The 21,728-nt window shown below is 46.2% G+C and overlaps 1 protein-coding gene and 1 pseudogene across 1 annotated transcript; both read left to right on the top strand.

Moving 5' to 3' along the window:
• Nucleotides 1-10,687: 10,687 nt before the first annotated feature.
• Nucleotides 10,688-11,737, top strand: LOC138071863 (melanoma-associated antigen B3-like). Its single transcript, XM_068963248.1, has one exon. The coding sequence runs from the start codon at nucleotides 10,688-10,690 to the stop codon at nucleotides 11,735-11,737; it is 1,050 nt and encodes a 349-aa protein (XP_068819349.1).
• A 1,765-nt stretch (nucleotides 11,738-13,502) lies between these two features.
• On the top strand, nucleotides 13,503-14,377 carry LOC138071488 (polyhomeotic-like protein 2 pseudogene; annotated as a pseudogene).
• Nucleotides 14,378-21,728: the final 7,351 nt, after the last annotated feature.

Genomic DNA, 21,728 nt, shown 5'->3' with positions numbered 1-21,728 from the left:
AAGAAAACTGAAATCATATCAAGCATCTTCTCTGACCACAATGCTATGAGACTAGATATCAATTACAAGAAAAAAACTATAAGAAACACAAACACATGGAGATTAAACAACATGTTTCTAAATATCCAACAGGTTACTGAAGAAAGCAAAAGAGAAATCAAAAAATTTCTAGAAACAAATGACAATGAAAACATGACAACTCAAAACCTATGGAATGCAGCAAAAGCAGTTCTAAGAGGGAAGTTTATAGGAATATAATCCTACCTCAAGAAACAAGAAAAACATCAAATAGACATCCAAACTTTACACCTAAAACAACTCGAAAAAGAAGAAGAACAACAACAAAAAAACAAAATTAGTAGAATGACAGAAATCACAAAGATAAAGCAGAAATAAAAAGAAAGAAACAATAGTAAAGATTAATAAAACTAAAAGCTGGTTATTTGAGAATATTAACAAAATTGACAAACCTTTAGCCAGACTCATGAAGAAAAAAAGAGAGAAGAACCAAATCAACAAAATTTGTAATGAAAAAGGCACTGTTACAACAGACAATGCAGAAATACAAAGGATTATAAGAGACTATTATGAACAACTATATGGCAATAAAATGAATAACCTGGAAGAAATGGGCAGATTATAGATAAGTTCAATATTCCAAGACTGAACCAGGAAGAAATAGAACTTATGAATAACCCAACTACAAGCAGTGAAATTGAAGCTGTCATCAAAAATCTCCCAAAAAACAAAAGCCCAGGAGCAGATGGATTCACAGGAGAATTCTATCAAACATTTAGAGAAGAGCCTATCCTTCCAAAACTCTTTCAAAAACTTGCAGAGGGAGGAATGCTTTAAAACTCATTCTACTAGGCCACCATCACCCTGATACCAAAACCAGACAAAGACAACACACAAAAAGAAAACTGCAGGCCAATATCACTGATGAACATAGATGCAAAAATCCAGAACAAAATTTTAGCAAACGGGATTCAGCAACACATCAAAAAACTCATACAGCATGATCAAGTTGGGTTTATTCCAGGAATGCAAGGATTCTTTGATATACGCAAATCAATCAATGTGATATACCATATTAACAAATTGAAAGATAAAAACCATATGATAATCTCAACAGATGTAGAAAAGCCTCTGACAAAATTCAGCACCCATTTATAATTAAAATTCTTCAAAAAATGGGCATAGAAGGAACCTACCTCAACATAGTAAAGGCCATATATGATAAGCCTACAGCAAACATTATTCTGACTGGTGAAAAACTAAAAGCATTCCCCGTAAGATCGGGAACAAGACGAGGGTGTCTATTTTTACCACTGTTATTCAACTTAGTTCTGGAAGTCCTAGCTGCAGCAATCAGAAAAGAAAAAGAAATAAAAGGAATCCAGATCAGAAAATAAGAAGCTCTCACTGTTTGCAGATGACATGATACTGTACATATAAAAACCTAAAGATAGTATCAGAAAATTACTAGTACTAATCAGTGAATTTAGCAAAGTTGCAGGATACAAAATCAATACACAGAAATCACTTTCATTTCTATATACTAGCAATGAAAAGTCAGAGAGAGAAAAGAAGTAATCAATCCCATTCACCACTGCAACAAAAAAAGTTAAATATCTAGGAATAAACTTATGTAATGAGACAAAAGAACTGTACACAGAAAATTATGAGACTGATGAAAGAAATCAAAGATGACATAAATAGATGGAGAGATATTCCATGTTCCTGGGTAGGAAGAATCAATATTATGAAAATGACTATACTACCAAATGCAATCTACAGATTCAATGTGATCCCAATCAATTCGCCAATGGCATTTTTCACAGAACTAGAACAAAAGATTTCACAATTCATATGGAAACACAAAAGACCCTGACTAGCCAAAGCAGTCTTGAGAAAGAAGAATGGAGCTGAAGGAATCAACCTTCCTGACTTCAAATTATACTACAAAGCTACAGTCATCAAGACAGTATGGTACTGGCAAAAAAAAAACACCACAGAAATATAGACTAATGGAACAAAATAGAAAGCCCAGAAATAAACCCATGCACCTATGGGTACCTTATTTTTGACAAAGAAGGCAAGAACATACAACAGAGCAAACAGAGTCTCTTCAATAAATGGTGTTGGGAAAACTGGACAGCTATGTATAAAAGAATGAAATGTAACAACTGACAAAGGACTAATTTCCAAAATATACAAGCAGCTCCAAATAGGGAAAGGAGTACATCAAGGCTGTATATTGTCACCCTGCTTATTTAATTTATATGCAGAGTACATCACGAGAAACGCTGGGCTAGATGAAGCACAAGCTGGAATCAAGACTGCTGAGAGTAATATCAATAATCTCATATGTAGTTGACACCACCCTTATGACAGAAAGTGAAGAAGAAGTAAAGAGCCCCTTGATGAAAGAGGAGAGTGAAAAAGTTGGCTTAAACCTCAACATTCAGAAAACTAAGATCATGGCATATGGTCCCATCACTTTGTGGCAGATAGATGGGGAAACAGTGGAAACAGTTACAGACTTTATTTTTGGGGGGCTCCAAAATCACTGAGGATGGTGACTGCAGCCATGAAATTAAAAGAGGCTTGGTCCTTGGAAGAAAAGTTATGACCAACCTAGACAGCATATTAAAAAGCAGAGACATTACTTTGCCAACAAAGGCCCATCTAGTCAAAGCTATGGTTTTTCCCGTAGTCATGTATGGATGTGAGAGTTGGACTATAAAGAAAGCTGAGCGCTGAAGAACTGATGCTTTTGAACTCTGGTGTTGGAGAAGACTCTTGAGAGTCCCTTGGACTGCAAGGAGATCCAACCAGCCCATCCTCAAGGAAATCAGTCCTGAATATTCATTGGAAGGACTGATGCTGAAGCTGAAACTCCAATACTTTGGCCACCTGATGCAAAGAGCTGACTCACTTGAAAAGACCCTAATGCTTAGAAAGCTTGAGGGCAGGAGGAGAAGGGGATGACAGAGGATGAGTTGGTTGGATAGCATCACCGACTCAATGGACATGAGTTTGAGTAAGTTCCAGGAGTTGGCGATGAATACGGGGGCCTGGCGTGCTGCAGTCCATGGGCTGCAAAGAGTCAGATACAACTGAGTGACTGGACTGAACTGGACTGAACTGAACAAGCAGCTCATATAACTCAATGCCAGGAAAACAAGCAACCCAATCAAAAAGTGGCAAAAAGAGCTAAACAGACATTTCTCCAAAGAATACATACAGAAGGCTAACAAACGCATGAAAAGATGCCCAACATCACTTATTATTAGAAAAATGCAAATCAAAACCACAATGAGATATCATCTCACACCAGTCAGAATGGCGATCATCAAAGTCTACAGACAATAAATGCTGGAGAGGGTGTGGAGAAAAGGGAATGCTCCTGTACTGTTCGTGGGAATGTAAATTGATACAGCCACTATGGAAGATGATATGAAGATTCCTTAAAAAACTAGGAATAAAACCACCATATGACCCAGAAATCCCACTCCTTGGCATATACCCTGAGGAAACCAAAATTGAAAAAGACACAACGTATCCCATTGTTTATTGTACCACTATTTACAATAGCTAGAACATGGAAGCAACCTAGATGTCCATCAACAGATGAATGGATAAAAATGTTGTGGTACATATACACAATGGAATATTACTCAGCCATAAAAAGGAACGTATTTGAGTCAGTTCTGATGAGGAGGATGAACCCAGAACCTATTATACAGAATGAAATGAGTCAGAAAGAGGAAGATAAATATCATATTCTAATGCACATATATGGAATCTAGAAAAATGGCACAGAATAATTTATTCACAGGGCAGCAATGGAGAAACAGACATAAAGAATAGACTTATGGACATGGGGAGAGGAGAGAGGAGGGTGAGATGTATGGAAAGTGCAACATGGAAATTTATATTACCATATGTAAAACAGACAGCCAATGAGAATTTGCTGTATGGCTCAGGAAAATCAAACAGGGGCTCTGTATCAACCTAGAGGGGTGGAATGGGAAAAGAGATGGGAGGGAGGTTCAAAAGGGAGGGGATATATGTATACCTATGACTGATTCATGTTGATGTTTGACAGAAAACAACAAAATTCTGTAACATATTTATCCTTCAATAAAAAAAAAATTAAAAAACGTACTTCTGTAACTTTTGTCAAAGAGTGGTCTGCCTAGGTTCTCCTCTGAGAGTTTTATAGTGTCTGACATTACAGTTTTGATCTTTGATCCATTTTGAGTTTATTTTTGTGTATGGTGTTAGAGAATGTTCTAATTTTATTCTTTTCCATGTAGCTATCCAGTTTCCAGAGTGTCACTTATTGAAGAGACTTTCTTCTTTGGTTTGCTAGTATTTTATTCACTATTTTTGAATTTATGTTCTTCAGTGTTATTGGCCTGTCATTTTCTTTTGGTGTGTTTCTCTGCCTGGTTTTGCTATCAGGGTGATGGTGGCCTAATGGAATGACCTTTGGAGTGTTACTTCCTCTGCAATTTTTTGGAAGAGTTTGAGATGGACAGGCATTAACTCTGCTCTAACTGTTTGATAGATTCACCTGTGAAACCATCTGGTCCTGGGCTTTTTATTGGAAAATTTTAAATCACTGTTTTACAGTACTTGTCATTGGTCTCTTCATATTCTCTGTTTCTTTCTTGTTCAATCTTGGAAGGTTGTACCTCTAAGAATCTGTTCATTTCCTCCAGGTTGTCCATTTTATTTGCATATAGTTGTTTGTAGTAGTCTCCTATGATCCTTTGAATTTCACACGAGTGTATTCTTAATGAAATCAGCCCTGATTACCTTGTTGTGGTGCGAGCATAAATGTAAAATGAGGGACTGTAATGCAAGAAAACTCTCCCCCCACAGAAGAACATACCATGAGCCCATGTTAAAGGAATTTTATACAATTGGACACATTCTGGTGTTTCCTCACTAAAAAGTCTAGTCCTCTTTTGTATCAGCCAGAATAGCTAAAGGCCATGGGCTACGTAGAGGACTTGCAGTGAATGTATTCCCCCTGGAAATTACCCAGACATTTAGATTCGCATGTCTGTAGTCTCTGCTAGAGGGGTAAAATAATTTGGTCATCTACCAGAAAGATTAAACCTCAGCATGCTCAGAAAGGAAGTGAGAAAATCAGTGTTTAAACATGTGTTCTCCTGAGTTGCTCTCTGAAAGTCAGCTCTGCCTGAGTCTAAGACAGCTTCCTGTTTCACTTTCCTCAATGTGATGCAATCACTCTTTCACCCTCCTCCTCACTAGGTAAGATTTTCAAGGTGGAGAGCGAGACAGAGCCTGAAATTCCATGGGCTTCTCTTCAGTAGACAAGCTCATCCTCAGCACATGGCAGGGTGGAAATATTAGGAGCCTCTGACCAAATGGGCTCCAGTCATGGAACTGGACAAATTCCTTAGAAGTCAGGTAGCATGTGTGACTCTCAAGCTACGGTATGACAGCCACCTCTAATGGAAAACTTTTCAGGGTTCTTTAAGTGAACCCTCAAATCCAAATTGGTCACCTTGAGACTGTCCATTCTTCTCAGTGGCTTTCCAGGGAATTCATACAGCCAGCTCTTCCCAGAAACCAAACTAGGAGATGGAATTGGGTCCTAAATTAAGGAGAGATTCCTCTAGTTTGCCCCTTTTTCTTCTTAAAGTAACAAAGTGGTCTGAGCCAAGATAGATAAGTCCTGATGGCTTTCCTACAGCTCCCATAAATGCAAGGGTTTTCCAGGGGAAGCCAACATTTCTGCCTCATCCAGAGACCTCAGGTTCCTAATAAGAGTGCTGGTTGATGTTGGCTGCAATCCATGAAGGCTGGGAAGAGGCATCAAGCATCGGTTAAAGACAGTTGGTCCAGGCTCTCTGCTGGTCAAGATGTAAACTATTTTGAGCACTAGAGTGGAAGAAATCAGTCAGTCAACTGCAGAGCTCAGTTAGGACTGATGAGTGGCCAGGAAGAGCCAAGACAGCTGACCCAATAGTCATAAATTCCATTCAGGCACCAAAACTCCAAATTTAAAGCAATAGTCTGTAAAGAGACATGTGAAGGAAGCAAAGCCTCTGATAATCACCTTTCTTAAATACCAATTAATCCAACCTTGTCAATGCTTATATAACACTCCAGTCCTATTGGTACAGAAATCTGGGACCCGGGATTATCATTTTTTACACAATTTGAGAACCATTAACCAAATTGAGGATGATTTCCCACAAGCTTGAAGAATGTACAAAGAGAAATGGGGGGGATTGAAATATAAAACACTGAGTAGTTTAAACTGGTTTTGCCTCCTTAAAACCGGTTGTTGATTAATCAAACCTTGAGTTATTTTTAGAGGCAGCACTATGCATGTGCAAAAAGGAGCCTATGTTTCCAGGATGACTGCAGAACCAAGAGGGTTCCGTCTGTGGGACTCTCAGAGTAGGAATGTTGCCATGGGAGAACTGTATGAAGTCCTTCAATATGGAAAATCTGCCTTCTAGCAGCATGAATAGCTTACATGAACTAACTCAAGACTAGCCAATTAGCTTCCAAGTCTGCAGTTCCCCTAAACCCTTTAATTTTACCCCAAATTCTGGATTGAGGAGACAGATTTAAGAGCCCTGCCTCGTGTCTTCTTGCCACTCCACCCTGGATTAAAGTTTTTCTCTCAAAAGCCTGTTCCATAGTATTGGCTTCTATGTGCATCAGGCAGCGAACCCTTGCTGGGGACACTAGTGACTGGTAGGCCTGGAGTTAGATTCCTCTCTGAATTCCTCTAGATCCCACACTGTTACACTCCCCTTGACCCTAAGCAGAGCTTGTGTTCTTTAACACTCAAATGTATCTTGGGATAAAAGTAAGGACTCTGGATATATTCCAATACACTTCTTCAGGCACAAAGCCTACCTCAGGAAATGACAGCGATAAGGAGGAGAAATAGATGATAGTGACAATAAGATCATCTCTCTATGCAGTGTCAGAGAACTTCAATCAAAATAGCAGAAAACCATATTGGACTGCTCCTTTCCTTTAGAAATGTATGCATATCTCAGATATGGTGGGTTGGGTTCTAGATCACTGCAATAAAGTGAATATTGCCATAAAGTAAATCACAGGAATTTGGGGGATTCCCAGTGCTTATAAAAGTTGTTAATCCTATTGTACACTTACTAGAAGATGTCTAAAAAATGTACATAGCTTAATTTAAAATTAGAATACAGCTACAATAGTAACAGAAACCTGATCAGAGCACCATAAGGAATAAAATACGGGAAGAGTTTAAAATATTTCACAAATTTACAAAATGTGGCACAGGGACCCCAAGTGAACACACGGTTTGGGGGAAATGATGCCATAGTTATGTTCAATGCACAGTTACTGTAAACTTTCAGTTTGTAATGAAACACAATATATGTGAAGCATGGTTAAGTGAAGTACAATTTTTTAAAGGTATGCCTATAAATCAATTAAAACAATTCACATAAGAGACTGACTCTGGCTAAGGTGTTTTTTTTTTCTTTTAAATTAATTTAATTGGAGATTAATTACTTTACAATATTGTGGTTTTTGCCATACATTGACATGAATCAGCCATGGGTGTACATGAGTCCCCTCATCTTAAATCCCCTCCCCCTCCAGAAACAGAGAGATCAACATATTTCTCTGGGAGCATACCCCATCCTGCCCCCTGCCTTATGTGGCATTTTCCCCATCTCACATGAAGTCTGAGACATGAAACTGTAAGGTTTGCTTTAGGGACACTTCTCAAGATTATGCAGGGATGTGGTGTACCCCAGGAAACTATTATTCCAAGAGATAGACAAAATGAGGGCCCACATGAGTGAGGACTGGAGGGACAACCACCCTAAAATATAGGTCATTCAGAGACCTGCCCAAACTTGCTCTCAAACCTAGAACGCACAGACAGGGCATTCCCTATTACAAGCCTTAGAGTTCTCTGTGAGGTCAGTCTTACTCTAAGAAAAATGGCCTCAGTTCAGTAGAGGGAGAATCTCAGGTTGGAGGGTCAGGTCCTAGGACTGACCAGGACCATGGTGAGGTCCCTGAGTGAAGAAAGAAGTGTCACTAGACCCACAAATGAGGAGGCTTTACACACCCCTGCCCCTATTCCTAACCCCAGAGGCTCCAGGCAGAGTTATAAGGATGAGAAGCCTCTTCATTTCTGTCTGGTCTCAGTGAGGGAAGGGCTTTTTCTATCAGGATCAAACCTCAGTTCTGAGGAGGGGGGCATCTTGGCCATCACCACAGTGAAGATGAGGACCATCGGTGCTAATGAGAGAGTCTCCCACCAAGGAGGAAGGCTCACAGAGTGGCACCCCTCCTGTCAGGGAGAGATGCTCAGAGAAGCGCCCTGACTCCCCACTAGGGATTTGGGGAGGCTAGGGCTTTTGGGGGGGGCAGGAGGACTCAAGTCCATAGAGTAAAGGGACTCAGGCTCTGACAGACGGTGCAGGGAGGACCCTAAGGGATGACCCAGGGACTGCTGAACACTGAACGATGGAGTCCCCGCAGAGCCCCACCCCTGCCATCATCCCTCAGAGACCCCACACAGGGTAGCCGTCACTGGAATTAGCTCCCCCCAACTCCCGTGCTGGTGGCAATGAGCTCTGACTGCCGTTCAGGGTGTTCGTTTAAATGAGAGTGGATTCCCAGGACTGACCTGAAGGCAAGGTGAGGACCTGAATGTGGACTCATGGGACCATTGCCCCTCCTGTAACAAAGTGAAACCCACAGTCTCACCTCTATGGTCAGCAGGGGATGGTTCCTACAACACTGTTAGGCTGAATTATTGGTAAATCTTGATCTAAGAGATTGTGTAAGATCGAAGAGATTACTTGATTCTATAATAGAAAGAAACCTAGGCCCCAACTCCAGCCACGGGGAGAGGCCCGAGTGCTAACTCGGCACTGGCAGTAAAGATGGCAACACAAAGCAGCACCCATGCGCTAAATTTCCTGACTTCTCCCCTGCTGAACTCTAGGAGGAGAAGCTCTGTTTGGAGGCTTGTGGACAGAGTTCAGGTAAGGGAGGAGTGTCAGACTCTCTAATAGACATGAAGATGGAGACTCCGAATGAGGACCATAGGACACCCTCCCGTGGCTTTCCCTCGCCCCACCCGCCATGTGCCCCCATAAGCTATCTGACACCCTGAGCATCATGGCCAGAAATGAGTCATCCTCACTTCCATTTTACAGTTTCCTGTAAGTAAGGACTTCGATCCAGCAGTCAGGCCTCTGGCTGGCGGAGGGCGGATTCCCAGCGCCAGTCTGGAGTTGAGGTGAAAACTGAATTGGGACTGAGGCAGGGGCCACTCAGCCCATAACAAAGAGGGCCGCACTAAGTTTCACTGCTGCTGTAAGCCCTGGAAAGCTCCGGCAGAGCCATCAAACTGAGTTCTGCCTGGGGAAGTCTCATGGATGGTATGGCTTTGGTCAGGAGTAGCCCCTGCTTGCAGATGGAGGATACCTCTGTCCTAACTGCAGTGAAGTGAGTGCCCTAAGTACTGATTGGGGGGCCTTTCCCCTTTAGGGGTGGTATCACAAAGCAGAGCGCCTACATATCCTGGGGGCTCAAGTGAAGGGTAGTCACGTATGTAGTATCCTGACTTTGCCCCTCCAGGGACTTGGGGAATTCAGGACTTTGCTCTGAGGCTGAATTACCCAGGTTATTGGTCGGAGGAGTCCTGAGTTCTACCCAGACCGGAACGAGGTCTAAGGTGAACACCAACTCTAAATGTAAGTTGTCGTTAATTTTGGCTCTTTTCCAATTGGAAACCTAGTGTATCTGTGAAGCTGGTGAGTCTTCTCACTTTTGTCTGGAGAGTTCAGAGATGTAAGGATGTTAGAATATGTCAATGGCCTCAATTCTGCCAAGGGAAGAGGCCCAGGGCTTCAGAGGAGTCAGCGAGAGGACCCTGAAAGAACAATGTTGATTGCACTCACCCTCCAACAGGGAAAACAATAGACAGCACCACCTCACATCCCCCACCTGCCACACAGCACTGAGAAGCCCAGGCATGGAAGTCAGGTGTAGGGGAACCCAGGGCAGCAGACACGGGTGTCCCAGGCTCTACCTAGAGCCAAGGAAAGACCCTGAAAGGGGACAGAAAACCCCAGTGAGCCCAGGACAGAGTTCCCTAGAGCTGACTGCTGTGGGTGCCCCCTGCCAGGGACACTGGGCTGAGGTACCTCTTCACTTCTTCAGGTATCACAGGAAGATGAGGACCAGGCTTTGGGGTAGAACCTTAGAGGATAAGCAAAGAGTATAGGGCCCAGGCCATGTCAAAAGTTGATACAATTGTCCTGAATATGAACCAAGAGGACCCCCACCCTCAAGAATGGAGGGGGTTGTCCTCAAGGAATGGACTGGCCCACTGCTCCACTCAGTGACAGGAAGCAGATGGCACGGATGGCAGGCTGCAGCCTGAGTCTCAATTATTTCGACAGAGTTCTTAAGAGGACAGCGTGACCAGATCAGGAGTCCTCTGGGTTTGTAGAGCAGTGCCCACATGGAAACCTGCAGAGTGGGCCTTCTTAAAGGCCGAGTGGTGCCTCCCTGCCACAGGCGCTCACACCCTTTCACCCTCTCTCCTCTCTGCCCAGATCACGTGCTGTTCTACCTGCACTCCTGCCTGTTGTCCCTGACGACAGCCACCATGCCTCGGGGTAAGAAGGGTAAGCTCCACACCTGTGACAAACGCCGCCAGGCTCAGCATGGCACCCAGGATCTGAGGGGCGCTCAGGTCACTGCCACCACGATGGAAGCACTCTCCTCTTCCTCCAATCCTGGTCCCGGGGTTGATGCTAAGGGAAAGTCCGGTGCTAGGTCTGGTAACCATCTCAAGCGTCCTCGGGGGGCCCTGACCACCACCCCTGTGCCTGCAAGTGTTTCTCCCACAAGATCATCCAAAAGACCCCTTGGGGAAATTGGGAAAACACACAATTCCTCTCAGGCCCCTGTTTCCAATGTGCGGTCTGGAAAACACTCACTAACCAGGCCGACGAGTCTGTTGGTACAGTTCCTGTTACGCATGTATAAGACGAGAAAGCCCATTAGGAAAGTGAATATGCTGAAGATTATTGATAAAAAGTACCACAATCGATTCCTCAGGATCCTCAAAAGAGCTTCTGACAGCATGGAGGTGGTATTTGGTATTGACGTGAAGAAAGACAACACTGCCAAGCATTCTTATGTCCTTGTCAGCAAGATGAGTCTCCCCCGCAATGGGATCGTGCACCGTGGCAGGGGTTTTCCCAAGACCGGTCTCCTGATGAATCTCCTGGGTGTGATCTTCATGAAGGGCAACTGTGCCACAGAGGAATACATCTGGGATTTCCTGAGTAAGATGAATATCCATGCTGGGAAGAGGCACTTCATATTTGGGGAGCCCAAGAAGCTCATCACCCAAGATTTGGTGCAGCTGAAGTATTTGGAATATCGGCAAGTGCCGGGCAGCGATCCAGCATGCTATGAGTTCCTGTGGGGTCCGAGAGCACACGCTGAAACAAGCAAGATGAGAGCCCTGGAGTTCCTGGCCAGGATTTACCGTTTGGATCCCAGTGCCTTCCACTTTTGGTATGAAGAGGCTTTGAAAGATGAGGAAGAGAGGGCCCAAGCCAACGGATGTCCCAGTGTTCCTCCAGCAGTTCCTTCCACACCTAGTGAAGCTGAGGCAAATTCTGCACTTTGTGGCTCAAGAGAGTAGTCAGTGTTCCAAGAAGTATAGGACTGGACGTCACCGAGGGTTCACAGTGTAAAATACCTTGGTGTTCCTGTTCTGTATGGGGAATAGAGAGATAAACCTGTGTTTTTAAGTTCTCTACTTTTCTAATGTTGCTCCTAAATGAAAGCTTATCTAGCTTATAATCTAAGTGTATGAATGACATCAATCACACTTTTATTGGTCTTAAGGATAAGAGTTTTTCTGTTGTGTAAAGCAATTGGGGAAGCTTCCATCTTATTTAGTAAGCCAGTTCAAGACAAAATGGCATTGTAATATGTTATTTCCTTGAAAATATGAAAAAGTTAAGCAGTAAAATATGTGGGATCAAGAAACATAGGAAAAGTAAGATGGTCAGTATTTGGATTCCTCATGCCTTGTACTCTGTGTTTTACAAAATTATGAACAACAGTATATACTTGGTTAATTCAAAATGTAGAATTAAATTCTAATAATTTCAACCTCATGCTCACAGGCTCATTTATTCCCCATACATGAACTGAGCCTCTGCTCATAGTAGGTTCCATGCTAGTACTTGGAGAGCTGAGAAAAAGATCTAGCCACTGACCATAAAATTATAGAGTCGGGAGGCAGCTGTCATGTAGAGGAAATGGTGACATGACAGCAGTCAAATGTGAATTCCCTGATGCAAGGTAGTGGTGGGCCTTGGGAAAATGGAAGTCCTTCAGTGGGAAGAAATTATAAGTTGCGTGCATGGCGGGCTGGAAGAGGCTGCGGTAATCGTGACCAGGGACCAGGTTCTCACGTGGTGGGCTGCCTAGTTTAAAGACAAAGCCTGGGATGGGGAACTGCCCTTAACAGTTACAGGCACGCTTCACTCTGTTGCACTTTGCTTTATTGCATTCACAGGTACTGCTTTTCGTTTCTTTTTTCTTTTTCCTTTTTCTTTACCAAATTGAAGGTTTGTGTTAGTCAACCTTGCTTCCAGCGTGTTTTGGCTCCATCTTTCCAACACCGTTTGCTCACTTCATGTCTGTGTGTCACATTTTGATAACTCTTGCAATGTTCACACCCTCAGTGGCAAAAATGATGGCCTCAGTGAAGGCTCAGATAATGGTTAGCAATTTTTTTAGCAAAGAGGTGTTTTTATTTAAGATATCTATATTGTTCTGAGGCATAATGCTATCGCCCACTTAATAGCCTACAGTATAGTGTAGACATAAATTTTATGAAAGCATTGGGAAACCAAAAATTTCTTGTGACTCAATTGTGATATTGACTGTCCTTCAGGGGTTGGGAACCAAACTTGCAGTATTTTCTGAGTCTGCCTGTCCTTTGGGATTGTGAGTAAATCAGACAGAAATCGTGTGAACCTGGCATGGAATGTATCCTGTAGCTCTTGTTCCGGTGCAGGCAAGCAATGTGCAGATTAGATGTTTTATTCACGTTGCCTTCTATCCACAGAGTTTCTGAGAAATCAGGGTGAGGTCTCCGCGGCGGCTGCAGCCCTAAAGCGCCTGCTGCTGTCCGCACTCCGGCCTCGCGCCCCTGCCGCCCTTTGTGGACTCCAACTCGGCCGGTGCGGTCGGATGCGCCGCGGTAGCCCCGGGCCCGGGCTTGGAGGCTCCTGGCGGAGAGGAAGCGGTCTGCCCAGGCCGGGACCCCGCGCAAGGCGACGGCCGGCCGGCCGAGAGGTTGCCTAGGCCCCGCCCGGCCAGGCCCAGCCGAGCCCTGGACAGAGACAGGGCAGGGCATTGTTCATGCACTGACCGACCTCAGCAGCCCCGGCATGACCTCAGAGAACGGAAACTCTGCCTCCAGCATCACCGGCACTGCCCCCCAAGAATGGTGGGACGCTCGTCCCTGCTGTGGGGGAATCTCAAGAAGTACGCACAGAGGTTCTTGCCTGAGAAACTTCCGCCTCAGGACCATACCACCACCACTGACTCGGGGAGGGAGGAGCCCTATCTGCAAGAATCTAAAGAGGAGGGTACTCCCCTCAAACTCAAGTGTGAGCTCTGTGGCCGTGTGGACTTCGCCTACAAGTTCAAGCGTTACAAGCGCTTCTGTTCCATGGCTTGTGCAAAAAGGTACAACGTGGGGTGCAACAAATGAGTGGGGCTTTTCCACTCAGACCAGAGCAAGCTGCAGAAGGCGGAAGCCACGATCCACAACCACTGTCGGGCCAGCAAAGCCAGTCTGCCGACACTTACCAAGGATACCAAGAAGCAGCCAACAGGCACCGTACCCCTTTCAGTTACTGCTGCCCTGCAGCTAACACACAGCCAGGAAGACTCCAGCTGTTGCTCAGATAACTCAAGCGATGAGGACCCCTTGTCCCTCATCTCAGCCAGCTTGTCCACCTCCCACCGGAGACAAGGCCCGCGGGACCTGGAGCTCCCTGACACGCACATGCAGGACCTGGTGGGCATGGGACACTACTTCCTGCCAAGTGAGCCCACCAAGTGGAACGTGGATGATGTCTACGAATTCATCCGCTCTCTGCCAGGCTGCCAGGAAATCACAGAAGAGTTCCGTGCCCAGGAGATTGACGGGCAAGCTCTGCTGCTGCTCAAGGAGGACCACCTGATGAGTGCCATGAACATCAAGCTGGGGCCCGCCCTCAAGATCTACGCACGTATCAGCATGCTCAAGGACTCCTAGGGGTGGCCGGGCGCCAGGGCTCCTCCTCCTGACCGAGCAGAGCCGGCGGACACTCCTGGGGGCCAAGAGCAGGGCCGGTCAAGGGAAGGGCCCCCGCTGTGGGGCATGGCTGGGGAGGAGGTCTCGGGACCTCCTTGGTGGCTCTCAGGGGCCTTTCTTTCTGTGGGAGGGGCAGAGAGGTAGGTGGCACAGAAGATGGGGCTTTATGCTTGTAAATATTGATAGCACTGGCTTCCTCCAAAGTCCCACGACTCTAGCCCCGCTTCTCTTCCCCTCTTTCTGTCCCTCATTTTCCAGGGGGTATGTGGTCAGGGCTCCCAGCCTGAGTTGGGTCACTTCCCAGGGCACCCATTGGGCCCTCACCTGCCTTCCTCCTCTTCTTTATCAGGGCCCAGCTCGCTCTTCCGTTGCCAGATTCTCCCACTTCAGCCTGTTACTGAAGCCGCCAGAAGGGTTCTCCCCCCTCACCCCTGCAGGTGGAGGGAGAGAAGCTGGGCCTGGTTTGGCCACACCTGCTGGTACAGATGCCTTAACGCTGTGTGTGTGACTGTGACTGTGTGTAAGCCTGGACTGACTGACGGGCGGAGAGCACCCCCCTGGCATCTCCAGGTGTTTTGTAGCAAACAGCCACTTAGTGCTTTGTCCTGGACTCCACTCAGCCTCGGGATGGGGAATAGGAAAAAGGGCTGCCTCGGTGCAGAGGCAGGATCAGAAAGCGATGCAGCTTAGCAGGAGATTTTCCTTTCCAGATTGTCGTGGTGTCTCTACAGCCCTTTCCTGCACTGTGACGCCCCTCGCCTCGACTGCCCTGCTGTGTCACAGACAGCATTAAGGAAGCTGCCAGTGGGCTGGGCCAAGCTGTGCCTCCTGGTCTTGCCTGTCCACCCACCCTGAGAGCCCAGTGGTGGAGCCCAGAGAGCATCCAAGGGCAGAAGAGCTGGAGTGACCGCTGAGGTGAAAAAGGCAGCCTTTGGCCTCGGCTCCCACACTTCTTTGTCTCTGGAACTTGCTGGCAACAGTGTGAGCTGCCCATGGAGGAGCCAGGGCAGGAAGGGCGAGGGCCGGCCTCTGACCTGCCCTGCACGCTGCAGACTCCCGGGGAAGAGTTGGACTCTCCCCAGGGGAAGGTGGGTGCCCTTCTCAGTTCATTCTATTCCCCACTCACGCTCCCCAGGCAGGGTTGGAAATGAAGGACTTTTTAAACCTTTTTTGTTTTTTAAAAATAAATACATAAAATCCATTCCTTCTGTGCCTTTCTCCACTGGAGATGCCTTTCTGTGATCCTGAAGAGCTACTTTTCACCTGTAAGGAGAGGGTGGGTCCCTGGACTGGTAGGCGGACGACCACCTTAACTGGACAGCTTATCCTCCACGCTTGGCCATGTCATTTGAGGGCACACTCAGCCCCAGTTCAGATCCCACCTGTTCTTCACGGGTATTCCTTGGGAGTGCAAGGGTCCAGGGCCCCTTCAGCTCTGCCGCTGGGGAGACAGGACGCTGTTCGTCAGGAATACCTGGCACACTGGAGGCAGAGCCCAGAGCTCCCCACCCTCACACACGCACCTGTGGTGGGTGCAGCATCGTGTCCAGCACCACCCTTGGGGTAACTCTGCCTCACTCAACAGCTGAGCATTCTTTGGATGCTGGAATAGCAAACTATTAGGAGAGTCTCTGCCTCAGGAGGCGATTGCCTAAGCCTCGAATAAAGAAGAGGCCTTCCAAGCACAGGCCACTCATGCACTCAATTAGTCTGTAACAGAGGGTCCAGGGAGATTGATTGGCAGGGACCTTTTAAGAACTAATACCCACTTCTTGATGACAACTGTGGAAAACCTTTAAGATGTAACTACTTCCTGGAGGAAGAGGAGAAACAAACAACTGACTAATTGACCACCCCCAGGATGGAGCTAGGACTTGGGAAGTCTGGTCTTCAGAAGGTCAGGAATGGCTAGACAGACAGGGGCCAGCATGGGACCCTGGGCTGAGGGGGAGTGGGGAGGGTCCACCAGGAAGACGCCTGTGTTGCCCACCCCACTCCAGGACAGGGGAGCGGGCCACTGTGGCCTGTGCAACTTGGCGAGGCCATGCTGGACCTCAACTTTCGCTTTCTGGAGGACAAAACCAGGCCCAGCCAGAGTCTGTCCTTGTATGTGAGGTGGGAGAGGGAGCTGAAACTCCTGAAAGAGGATAGGGTGGATCTGCAGGGCTGACTGACACAGGTAAACACACCCCGGCTGTCTCTTCACTCTGGGTGGAAGGCCTCAGTCTGAAGGGTGCTTCCTTCAACATGTATTCACTGCTGATGTTCATGCCTTACACAGAACTTTGCAAAACTTTTGATCGCGACCGACAGTTTGTTCCCCACCCTCATATATGTACTGAGATGTATGTAATTGAAGCAAAACAGAATAATACCTACCCTGATGTATTAAAAAAAAAAAAAAAAGGAAATCAGGGTGACATTCCCCTGAGGTGGGATGATGCTCAGCAGCCAATAGAATGGCGCAGTCTGTCCTCGCTGGGCATAACTGTCAGCTTTTAGGTTGTGAATGTTTTTTAAGTCTACAGTTCCTTCTCATTCACCCTCCCATAGCCCCTGGCAACCACCACTCTACTCTCTGCTTCTTTGACTTAGACCATTTTAGATTCCTCATGTAAAGGACATGCAGTATTTGTCCTTCTGTGTCTGGCTTATTTCACTGTAGCATAATGTCCTCTAGATTTAAACACACTGTCATGACTAGAGAGGTTAGCTTCTTTTTAAGGCTGAATGATATTCCATTGTATGTATATTTTACTTATTTATCCATTCATTTGTTACTGGACAGGTAGGCAACTTCCCTTTCATGATTATTGTGAGTAGTGCTGCAGTGAACGCGGGAGTGCAGAGCTCTCTTCGAGGTCCTGATTTCAATTCCTTTGGATAGTAGTGGAATTGCGGAAAGTATTATGTGTTATTTTTGATTTTTTGAGGAACCCCTATACTGTTTTCCATACTGGCTGTACCAATTTACATTCGTACCAGCAGTGTTGAATGTGTATAGTTTACTAAGAAACTTGCAGACTGTCTTCCAAACTGGCTCTACCATTTTGCATCACCACCACCGAGGAATGAGAGTTCTTGTTGATTCACATCCTTACCAGCATTTGGTGTTTTCAGTCCTTTGGATGTTGGCCATTCTGAAAGGCATGTTGTGGTATCTGCTTGTTTTTTCAATTTGCAGTTCTGTAATGGTATATGATGTGGAGCATCTTTTCATATGCTTGTTTGATATCTGTGTTTCTTCCTTGGTGAGGTATCTATTCATATCTGTTGTACATTTTTTATTAGATGTTAGTTTTCTTCTTATGAATTTTAAGAATTCTTTGTATATTTTAAATTACAGCTTTCATCAGATATATCTTTTGTAAATATTTTCTCCCAGACTATGGCCCATCTTGTTCTCTTGATGGTGTGTTTTTACAGAGCAGAAGTTTAAAGGGAATGAAATCTAGCTTATCAATTCTTTCTTTCATGGATCCCCATCACTTTTTTCTTTGATGATCTTTTATTGATCGATTGATTTGCCATGTGGCACATGGGATCTTAATTCCCCAACCAGGGTTTGAACTGACACCCCTTGCACTGGAAGCACAGTTTTGTGTGTGTGTGTGTGTGTGTGTGTGTGTGTGTGTGTGTGTGTGTGTTGAGGAATAGCAAATTAACAATATCGTGACAGTTTCAGGTGGACAGTGAAGGGACTCAGCCGTACATATACACATATCCACTCTCCCCCAAACTCCCCTCCCATCAATACTGCCACATAACACATAACCAAAATAATTAAGAGTGATAAATAAAGGAGACAAATGGATACTGCTCAGTAACCATATGATCATCTGCATGTGCAAAATCAGACACCCTCAAGTGATCAAAGGCTTACAAGATTATCTGGTGCTATCCTTCTATGTAGAAAGTAAATATTTTATTATTTGTACTAAAAGTATTTTTTTCAATTTATTTTTTGGCTGTGCTGGGTCTTAGTTGTGACACTCAGTATCTTTGTTGCCATGTCTGCAGGCTCTTTGGCTGTGGCATGTGAGATTTTTAGTTGTGGCACATGAACTCTTAGTTATAACATGTGGGATCCAGTTACCTGACCAGGGATCGAACCCAGGCCCCCTGCATTGGGAGCACAGAGTCTTAACCACTCGACCAACAACAGGAGGGTACTGAAAGTAAAGATTTTTAAACTACCCTAAATCTGGTGGCTCAGATGGTAAAGAATCTGCCTGCAATGCAGGAGACCTGAGTTCAATCACTGGGTTGGGGAGATCCCCTGGAGGAGGGCAACCCACTCCAGTATTCTTGCTTGGAGAATCCCCATGGACACAGGAGCCTGGCAGGCTACAGTCCATGGTGTTGTAAAGTGTCAGATATGACTGAGCAAATAAGCACACTAAATCTGGCTGAAGAGAAGGAATATATCAGCTCTTTTTCTCTGACAGCATAATATCTTTCCTGAGTTCTTTGATTTCTGCTGTGTGTTCCTAATCTTCGATTACTTTTGAGACCAAGACCTGTTTTCTCCAACATTTACTAGAGGTTAACTGTTCAATGTCTGTAGGAATATGCATTTCCCAGGAAGCCTATAATCAAGTGACAGATGCTGATATGGGAACCTCCATGAAGGAGGGCTGAGGAGACAATCACCGCTGAATATACTGGTCATCCAAAGACTAAGAAGAGGAATGTTAGATCAGTAGAAGGCAGAGACCCAGGTTGTAGTAGATGTAGTGAGTATGTTGAGCAAAAGGAATCCGAAAGGACTAGAGTTGCACCCCCACTCTCTATTCTCAGAGGCCCTGATGGACTACGATCACATGAGGATCACCCTGACTTCCCACTTGGAATTCTCAGGAGACTAGGACCTTAACATAAGACAAGCAGCTTCATAAAGCAGAGAGTGGAGATACAGGATTCATCATGTGTCAATGTGAGGACCTGAAAGTGGGCTCACAGTAGCTCACACTATACGCTATACACACTATACACACACTATAAAAGGAGGCCCTGGAAAATCACTGATGCTGTGGTCCCCAGGAAGCTCTGAGCACAGATGTCAGGTTGATTTCAGGCTGGAAAGTTTCAGCGAGGTGAGGTCTTTGTCTAATAGGATCAGCCTATTTCGCAGAGGGATGGACCCAAACCCAAGGAAGATCTCACATGCGATGCTGAGTGTTAGACGGGACCCCTGGAGAGGGAGCCAGAATTCTGTAAATTCTTAGCCCTGAGAGACCCAGAAGAGCTACTTCTGAGTGGTCCCCTCATTCAACCTGTGTGATCTTAAGGAGGACAGGGCCTCCTCTAGCAGAATCAGACCCCAGATCTGCAGAGGGGGGCATCTTGACCATAACCAGACTTCAGGTGAGGACCATCAAAGCTAGTGAGAGGGTCTCTTCCCCTACGAGGGAGGCTCACAGAGTGGCGTCCCCTCCTGACAAGCAGAGATGCTCAGAGCAGAGCCCTGACTCCCGACACTAGGGACTTGGAAAGGCGAGGTCTTCGTTTGGGAGCTGGGGGACTCGGGTTCACAGCAGGAGGCCTCCTGGGCTTTGATACATTGCACAAGGAGGAACCAGGGACGGATGAATATTGAGCTACCGGGTTCCCGTAGCACGCTGCCCCTGCCCCCTGCCCCCCGCCCCCTGCCCCTGCCCCCTGCCCCCTGCCCCTGCCCCACCCCTAAGAGACCCCACGTATGAACGTATGCTCCTCCTTTTCCGCTTCCAAGGCAAGGAGCGCGGCTGGTAGCTGCAGCGTCTGTTCAGCGGAGATTGTGTACCGGACTCGTCCGGAGCCAAGGTGAGGACCTGAATGTAGCTGAAGTGAATTTCCCAACCCCTCCCTGTAAGAAAAGTGACCCAACCGCATCCCACCCCTGCAATCTGCAGTGTAACACGCCCTGTCCCGAGTTGCGGGCCAAGGAACCATCTTGTAGTTGCCACGTGGAGGGTCGGTGGCGGCTCGGGCGGCTTTGTTTAAAGAGGAAGGACTCTATGCGTTGGAAGTTGTATTTGCCCTCGACAGGTGAAATGATGGGGCTTTCAGCGCTCACAGGGCTATCTCCTTCCAAAGTGGTGGCTGCACAGAAGCCCTTCCTGCCACCAGTGCTGCAGTGCCCTGGAGTAGTGGCCTCCAATCTTTTTGGAACCGGGGGACCGGCTTCTTGGAAGACAATTTTTACATGGGGTGGAGTGCAGTGTGGGAAGGGGTGTGATGCAGTGGACAAAGGAGGGTGGGGTGGCGTGAGGGTAGGGTGGGGTAGGCTGAGGGGATGGTTTCAGGATGCTTCAAGTGCATTATATTGTTTCTTTATTTCTGTTATTATTACATTCCCTCCAGCTCAGATCATTATGCATTAGAATGGGAAGGTTTGGACCCCTACCATAGGGGTCCAAATTACCATAGAGTAATTCAGGCTGTAAGAACCCGTCATTTTTGCATGGTGTGCGGGGGGTGGCGGGCGTTGGGGATAAGGGACGTTCAGGTAGAGAAAGGCCTTTATATAAAAAGATATGGACCTAGAGAGTATTATGTATAAATGAAATGAGTCAGAGAAAACAAAATGCTATATGATTTCACTTCTGTGAGGAATCTGAAAAACAGAAACAATTGTAGAAGCAAGAGAGAGAAAACAGGTGGTTGATGGGGATTGGGGGTGTGGAGGAGAAGAGATAGATGAGAAAGGTTAAGATGTACAAACTGCTGGTTACATAATAAAATCAATGGGTGTGAAAGGTAAATAAAGAGAAAGATAGATAAGGTAACCCCATTAGGCATAGGGAGGAGTCTCAGCCTTAGAAGGAGTCAAGCCAGGACCTTCAGTGCTAGTCAGCAGGCCTGGCATCCAAGCGGATTGCTGCACTAAGGAGCAGCCCCGCTCTCAGATCTGGGCATCCCCAAACAAGGTAGCTGGATATGGAGCCCCCAGCATCTCCTCTAGCCACTCAGGGAGGTGAGAGCTTTGCTCTGGGGCATGTAGACTCGGGTCAGCAGAGGGAAGACTCCCAAACTGGAGGCCAGAATCCTGAGTGAGGACTGAGGGAGCCCCTGACTCCAGAACTGGGGCAGGGGTGGAGGTCAAGAGTCCTGCCCTTGTGGTTAGCAGCATAGCCCCAAATCAGTTTTGGCAGGATGTGGCTCACTCTGTCACCTCTGGTCCCAGAAAGGTGAAGACCGTTTTTGCAGGGTTTTGGGCTCAGATTGACAGAGGGCAGAATCCCAGGAAGGATGCGGAGTCGAGGGGAAGATCCATACACGGTAGAGAGAGCCACATCGGATGCCGCCTCTGCTGTCAGCCCCTGGGGTC

The sequence above is a fragment of the Capricornis sumatraensis genome, chromosome X (genome assembly GCF_032405125.1).
Source record: "Capricornis sumatraensis isolate serow.1 chromosome X, serow.2, whole genome shotgun sequence".
NCBI lineage: Eukaryota > Metazoa > Chordata > Mammalia > Artiodactyla > Bovidae > Capricornis > Capricornis sumatraensis.
The sequence above is the reverse complement of the archived record's forward strand: the minus strand, read 5'-3'. Positions and strand labels throughout refer to the sequence as shown.